Source organism: Solanum dulcamara, chromosome 6 (genome assembly GCF_947179165.1).
Source record: "Solanum dulcamara chromosome 6, daSolDulc1.2, whole genome shotgun sequence".
Classification (NCBI taxonomy): domain Eukaryota; kingdom Viridiplantae; phylum Streptophyta; class Magnoliopsida; order Solanales; family Solanaceae; genus Solanum; species Solanum dulcamara.
This window is the reverse complement of record NC_077242.1, coordinates 75,097,859-75,105,537: the sequence shown is the minus strand read 5'-3', so window position 1 is coordinate 75,105,537 and position 7,679 is coordinate 75,097,859. Positions and strand designations below refer to the sequence as shown.

At 34.2% G+C, this 7,679-nt stretch overlaps 1 protein-coding gene and 1 pseudogene across 1 annotated transcript; one reads left to right on the top strand and one right to left on the bottom strand.

Moving 5' to 3' along the window:
- The first annotated feature begins 2,397 nt into the window (after positions 1 to 2,397).
- LOC129891537 (uncharacterized) lies at positions 2,398 to 7,186 on the top strand. Its single transcript, XM_055966930.1, has 4 exons — positions 2,398 to 2,891; positions 4,598 to 4,651; positions 5,498 to 5,623; positions 6,722 to 7,186. Exons 1-4 carry the CDS (start codon positions 2,508 to 2,510, stop codon positions 6,902 to 6,904), a joined length of 747 nt encoding a protein of 248 aa, XP_055822905.1. The 5' UTR covers positions 2,398 to 2,507; the 3' UTR covers positions 6,905 to 7,186.
- LOC129893665 (U6atac minor spliceosomal RNA) lies at positions 6,897 to 7,002 on the bottom strand (annotated as a pseudogene).
- Positions 7,187 to 7,679: the final 493 nt, after the last annotated feature.

Genomic DNA, 7,679 nt, shown 5'->3' with positions numbered 1-7,679 from the left:
GTTCATTGTTGATGGTTATAACTACTCAATTTTTTTAATTTTCTAGACTAAATATTATAAACAGTTATGAAAGTGAAAAGTTTTTGGGCTTTTCATCTTCCATCAAATTAAATGTGTATTAGTGTGATGAAGGTTTTAAAGAAACATGATTAATTGGGTGATGCATTTAAATATTTTTTATTTTTTTTTAATTTTAAAAATTCAAATAAAAAATAGAAAACAAAGATAAAATGTCAAAAAAATGAGATAAAGATAAATAGAAATGTTGACCATAGAAATGTGTCACATTAGATTGTCTATATCTAGCTTTATATATATATATATATATATATATATAGAGAGAGAGAGAGAGAGAGAGAGATATTTTTATATATTGAAAAAGCTTGTAACCTAATAATTTATTCTTTTATCGTTGAGGATGATAGTGGAATGATAAATACTCATTTATTCTTAATCAGAACTCTCGAATTCGAATTCTCCTGAGTATGGAGTTACCTTTGCTAGAGACCGCTTTATCTTCAATGTGAAACTTCTCGACACAAATCCAAATTTAGTCGGGCTCTCGGGTATTGGACACCGAGCGTAGGAAATCAAAAAGATAATAATAATTTATCCTTTTAATTTCTTAGGGCCCTTTTATTACCCTTCCCAAGAAAAAAGTTGGTTATTCTTGTTTATATATTGTGTATTTTTCCTTTCAAATTATGTAATTCTGGTACAATGCATTTCAAACAAAATGAAGTAATGAAATAGCATTATACCAAGTGTACAACTACTAGCACTTAAAATTCAAATATTTAATGAAACTTCCAATAGGAATCCTTTTTCTTTTTAATGAATGAAGTGAATTCAAATTAATCAGATTAGTACATATGAGTATTAAATACCAAGTAATTGTAGAAACATTAATGAGAAAACCACATTTACTCTATTAGAAAAATACTACCTAGCTACACAAGTATCTTATCATATTTACTAATTTTTTCTACTATTTGAAATAATTACATTTTATATCACTAATTAATAATGAAAACTTACATAAATATACAATATTAAGAAAATATTTACCATTTATAACAATAAATATTTTTTTCAATGAACACTTATAATACATTTATAATACAATTTTAATACATATTGCAGAGAACTATTTATAAAACATATATAATACAAGTTTTATAGATGAATAATACATTTATCACATATTTTAATAGATTTATAATACATTATGTTAGTTTTTACTACACAAACATAATATATATTTTAAAACACTTATAATACATTTATATTGTATGCATAATTCACTTTTAATACAAGTGTAGATTTATCATAGTATTGTTATATATTGATATAAATGGTAATAAATAAAAAATATCGCTAAAATCGGTAATTAATTTTTAAAAAGCACTCAATCAAGTAATTTTTCCATTTATAATTTCATATCAGATATATCTAGATATGTATTTTTTGCCAACATATACACTGAAATAGAGAGAGAGATGAACGATAATAGGAGGGAGGCGAGCGGGATTAGTTTATGTACTCCAGAAACATGCGAATCGCACTTAATACATGTATCTGGATACTAAATACGCGAGCGAAATATAAGGTAGGAGAGCGAATTTGTCTAAGTATCACAGATACATGTGAATCCACATAGATACAGTGTATCTAGAACAAATTAGACCTAATTTTTATTTCATGTATCCCAAGATACATGTATCTAGACGCATCAAAATATGATAAAATTCGTAATATTGCAAACTAGTGTGAATCTAAGTAAAAACGTCAAAATCGACTTCCGATGATCATTGGGCAATATGATGAAAAATCGACCTCAAAGCGATGGTCGATATAAAAATTATTATTAATTTGGATAAAAATAATTAACCATAATCACATCAAATTTTAAAATATTCAATACAAAAAATTACGCTAAATACTTAAAAATCTGCAAAAAAAAAACACTAAAAATTATAATACCTCGTAGTAGTTAATTTTTTTCCCTACTGTCCCCAACAAATCTAACAGATCAAATTAAGAAAATGTTTGACAGAGATTAAAAGTGTTTTAATTATTTTGACAAAATTAAAGAATCAAAAGTATAAAATGCACATACTTAAAAGGACCATTTTGGATATGTCCCAATTTCATATTAACAAGTACGTGACTTTAAATAGAGAAGAGTGGAGATCGTAAATTAGGGTAAAAGGATATCGTAGTATTAATCATGTTTTTATAATTCTTGTCATATATTAATATTGTAATATCTTTCGAAAACAACTTTTTCATCTCTATGAGATAGACGTCAACTCCTTCCAAGATACAATTGTTGTTAAAAGGGTCATTTTATCTTACCTCAAAACATAAGAGATCATTTTCTCATTCTTCTTAACTAATTTTCTCAAGAATACAAGGGCCAAATTAAAATTTCACCAAACTTTTGTACACCAGAAAATTCAATCGCCTACAACTGAAAGCAAAAACGCTTCAATTTTCAGGCGATAATGGCGATCAGGCTGCCATGGCATCCCTTAAACCCTACTAAAACCCTACGTTTTGCTAATCCAACAGCAAAGGTAATCCTCCCTATGCGTCAACTTACTTATGTACATGCTTTCAGGCGGAGTGATTTTGACGGATTCACTAAGCGAGTTAGATCCGGTGAAGCATGGAAAGATGTGTGGAGGAATGCAAACGATGGTTTTGAACAGTTTTTATATGAAGCTAAGAAGACTGCGGAACGTATTGATAGGAGATATGACGTTTCAAGGAAAGTATCTGATGTTGCACAGTCGGCTGCTGATCGTGCTAGAGAAATTGATCGTGATTTTGAGATTACTCGGAAATGGCGTACTGTTGCTCTTGATTTTAGATCAAATTGGCCTAGGGTTTGTTTGCTTATCCTATTGCCCCTTTATATTACTAATAATAAGTTTAATTTGATTTTATTGTATGCCAAATAATGGTGTACTTGCTCTGTGTGCTCAATTTGACTAATCTTCGAACCTAAATTGGATTAGATTTTTATGATATTATTGCAAAGAATGAGAATTGAGTCCAATGTCGGTTAAATGGGGAGCTGACGTGGGGCTTATAGCTCTTATCAATAAGTAGCTTTTGGGTGTGGTTTTCCTAAGGTTGTATTAATGGTGTCAGAGTCACCCACCACCCTCCATGCCCATCGTGCCTTAGATGTTGAGGCCGGTATGGCAGTGTTCGGCTGGGACTAGCAATGTATAGCTTACAGTCGTCGAGCGTGGTGGTTTGTTATGATATTATTGCAAGGAATGGGACTTTGAGTCGCACATCAATTAAAAAGGGAGGTGATGTGGGGCTTATATTGCCTTAAGCTCTCCCTAAGTCCCACCTCATTAACTAGCATTTGGGGTGTGGTTCTCCTAAGATTGTATCAGTAGTATCAAGTCACCCACCACCCTCCGTGCCCTCCATGCCTTGGATGGTGATGCCGATATGCAGTGTTCGGCTGGGGCTAGCAATGTCTAGCGAGCAGCCGTCGAGTGTGATGGTTTGTTAGGAAATTATTGCAAGGAATGGACTTTGAGTCCCACATTGGTTAAATAAGGATCTGATGTGGGGCCTATATTGCCTTAGGTCCTCCCACCTCAATAGTTAACTTTTGGAGTGTGGTTCTCCTAAGGTTGTATCAAGATCAAATCCATTTTTTACAATTAAAATTTAGATAATAGAAAACTATACGAAAACACTACATGTCGCGCCTTTTCTCATGTCAATTTGATTAAAAAAATACATTTTAAAATGTTGGTTAAAGTTTAAATTGTTTGATTCTCGAGAAGCAAAACCTTACAACTAATTTGGGATGGAGGGAGTAATAAATATAAGATTGTGCGAGGATGAGATGCACAAATCCAGAAATAGTCTAGAAGGTTACTTTATTGGAAGGATGCAATCTAATATTTGGAGTTGTCTGGTTGGTGGGGTAAGGCATAAGAACCACGGGCTAAAATGCGGTATTATTTAAACCCGCATTTGGTTGGTGGGCTAAGGGATAGCAATCCCATGGAATGTACTAAAATGGTGGATTAACTATCCCATATAGAAAGTGGGATAGCTAATCCCATGGGATATCCTAACCCATCCTTGTCCAATCCTTCGGGCATCGATTACTTTGAGTTTCCCCAATAAACCGTGGATTTTTCCAAAATTTAGAGCTTTCAGTACTGGAGCTACGGGATAGAGAGTTAAAACTTTAGCTGGGTTTTCCAACACGCTAGATATTCTATAGTACTAATATCCTTCAATCAGTTAATTGATTTAGTGCCATAAGTATGTTCTGGATCTTTCACTTCCAGGCCGGAGTCTTTTCCATGCCAATCAGGTTTCTGGTTTCAGTGATTAGTTAATTGATTTGTAAAGTTCATTATGGATTTTTATATTCATCCCATGATTTAGTTTCATGCTAATTAGGTCAACTGGTTTTTTATTTCGCTAAAACATATTCCACCATTAGTTAATTGATTTATGTTGGTGCTTTCAAGTTTGTTATGGGATTCCTTTTGCTCCTGCCAGTGAGCATCATGCTAATTAGTTTTCCTGTTTTCTGTTGCTGCTGCAGTACAGGAAGCAGTTAAATGATTTTATGGATACTCCGCTGGGAAGAAGTGCCGCTGTAAGTGTTATTGCGTTTTGAAGACTCATACCACGTAAACTTGTAGCATGGTTCTTAAATACCTAAGACCACATGACATTGATTTCTTATGAGAATTTAGAGAAATTCGCAAGTTGCGCTGGGGAAATTGATGAGTTGAATTCCATTTGTTCTATCTTCTGTGAGGTGAAGAAGGATCATAAAACTGTTCAGTATATGGGATTTGTTTATCTTTTCTTCTATGGACGTGAAAATAGGAACAACACTTCCTTCCATAGAAGTTTCATTTACTTGAGTAGTAAAGTTGTTATAAAGCTTGATATTCTGATTTCTTATAATGTGAGTTGTTCTCAATATGCTGTGGCTGTTTGATCATTTGTAGTACTTTTCAGCTTTTCCATGTACCCTTCGAATCATTGCAAATGCAGTTGCTAGTTTCAGAATACAATTCCGAATGCCATAATTGTTTTGTAAAAATCATTAGTAAAATTGCTCTGAGTTGGTAGGCAATTGCATTTCTGCTCATACTAGCTGGTTATACATCATTTTCCAATTTTTATATCTTGGGCTGTGGAGTTAGGTCTGCATACACTCTACCCTCCCTAGACCCCACATGGTGGGATTACACTGGGTTTGTTGTTGTTGTTGTTGTTGTTGGGCTGTGGAGTTATTGGCATCCCGATATACCTTTAAAGATCTTATCATCGTGAGCTTCAATATTTTCTGTCCTATATTTTAAGGTACTCATATGTTTTTGAAGCTTCTAGGAGCTTTATTTCAACATACCGTAATATCTCTGAAGTTATCTTGTTCGAAATCTAAGTCTTTTATCTTGCTCAAAATCCTAGTCTTATGTTCTGTTTGCAGACAATATTCTTTCTGTGGTTTGCTCTATCGGGTTGGCTGTTTCGAATTCTGATAATTGCAACATGGGTTCTACCATTTGCTGGACCTCTTCTTATTGGGGTTGTTGCCAACAATCTAGTCATCAAGGTAACTTTATTTCTCAGTACCCTTGTGCTTAGAAGTAAGGCAGTGTAGCAAAATTTTAAATGTATCTTTGGCTCGGACAATATTTCTTTCGGTAGTTGCCTCTTAAGCTAATTGTTGAGCTGATGACATTACTCGATAAGCCCATGTTCAAGTGTTATATAAGCCTGATATGATGTTTATGCCTCTTTTTTGTGTGTGGGGGGTGGGGGGTGTTGTATTATTGCCTTGCGTCCAGTCAAGTGTTTTGGCGGTTCGATCCTGCAATTGATAAGGGGAAGAAAATGGGATGCTTTCTGTAACTCTAATCTAAACATATGTAGAATGTACCAAAATGCTCTTTAATCTTGTGGTCTTAAACTTGTCACATGAAAGGTTGAATTAAAGAGTTGCCAAAAAGGGAAAGAAGCATTCTTCTTGAAACGGACTACAAAGAAAAATAAGACAAAACAAATTGAACGGAAGGAGTAATAAATGTGTTACCATCGTTAGACTGTAATTGTTCATTTTGAATGTTCTACAAGGGAAAAGACTTATAGCAGCAGAACACAAGAAGTAGAATTTTCTTGTAGAAGGAGGAAGTGCTAAGTTGTGGTTCCTATATCTTCCTCCTCTACATACCAGTGTTATCAAAAGTGAGAAACGCAAAAAAGCTCCGAGGTCCATTGGGGCTTCAAGCGCAAACAAAATGTGGGCTTTAGTAAAGAAAGGGGCAAATGGAGGAAAAAGTACAAATATGTATGTGTAGTCTTAAGACTAATAATCATAGTAAAAAATAACAAATATATGGACAAAGAAATTGAAAAAATTATGATAAAGTGAAATATCAATTATTTAGTGTCGCCTCTTTAGGTTTATGCTTATTGGTAAGGAAAAGCATGCCTTGTAGTCGTGATGACGGCACTAAAGCGCTCAACATGTTTCGTGCCTCGCTTCGGGGCTTGAATGCACCTTCGATAGCACTGTTACATACAGATAATTGGCACATCCTTGAATCTTAATGTTGTGCTTATGAGTTACATTGTGAGAAAATGCTGTGTGGCTGCGGGGACCAATTTGCAGCTTTCAGCCCGTTGTCATGCGTCTTGCTTGTCTGTGCAGGGTCAGTGCCCAGCTTGTAGGAGGCAATTTATCGGAAACAAGAATTCAACTGTTCGCTGTGCTAACTGTGGAAATATTGTGTGGCAGCCGAAAGGAGGTGACTTCTTTTCTAGAGGCAGTCGAGGTACCACTCCTTCAAAATCCCAACCAGATATTATCGATGTTGAATTTGAAGAAAAATAGGTATACACCAGAAACCATGAACGTCATATGAAAGAGTAGAATGCTGTTCCCGTCCCTGTCACAGTAGATGCCAATCATCTGTTCCTCTCTATGAACACAGAACAATAGAATGTTGTATAATGCTATAATTTCCCCCAACCCACCCACACACACTTTTTCTCCCCTTCAGTGTATATTTATTCCTTTGCTCTTCCCTGTTAGTGATTACAAGTTTACTGATTAGTGTTTGAAACTTCAAGTTTTACATTCGGAATGGAAACTAAAGTGGCTGCATTCTACTCATGATGCATGGTTTTGGAGATTATCTACTCATTCTGTTGATGAGAAAAAAGTAGAATAGGGTTGAATTAGTTAGGTATAATATATAAACGTGTTCTTTAACTTGGTTTCTATTGACATCTACGTCCTTCAACTTTGGATATATACAAGTAGACATTTAAATTTGTAGCTAAACTTGAAATACTTTGCAAATGTTAGATATATTTTAATGGTTGAACCCATCGGTAGCCCCCTAAAGTTGACACCAACTTTCACTTAGACACCTTAACTAGGTTTTGTTCATTTTAGACACCTCATGTCTTGCTGAGTCATTTTGATACATTTTTGCAAATCAGCTAAAATTACAAAATGTGTAATCTACTCGCGGGTGACGTGACATGCTGACTAATAAAAGGAGGACATGTCAGTTTGGTTCACCCCAAAAAAATATAAGAAGAAGGAAGAAAAACTATTTAAACTTATTTTTAAAAAATATTTTAGTAATAAAAAAATAATT

What these genes read in the sequence shown, in the direction of transcription:
- LOC129891537 (XM_055966930.1), top strand. Translation starts at nt 2,508, where the DNA reads ATGGCGATCAGGCTGCCATGGCATCCCTTAAACCCTACTAAAACCCTA. An exon ending in TTAGATCAAATTGGCCTAGG is followed by an intron (nt 2,892 to 4,597) that starts GTTTGTTTGCTT and finishes TTGCTGCTGCAG; the next exon opens with TACAGGAAGCAGTTAAATGA. An exon ending in CGCTGGGAAGAAGTGCCGCT is followed by an intron (nt 4,652 to 5,497) that starts GTAAGTGTTATT and finishes TTCTGTTTGCAG; the next exon opens with ACAATATTCTTTCTGTGGTT.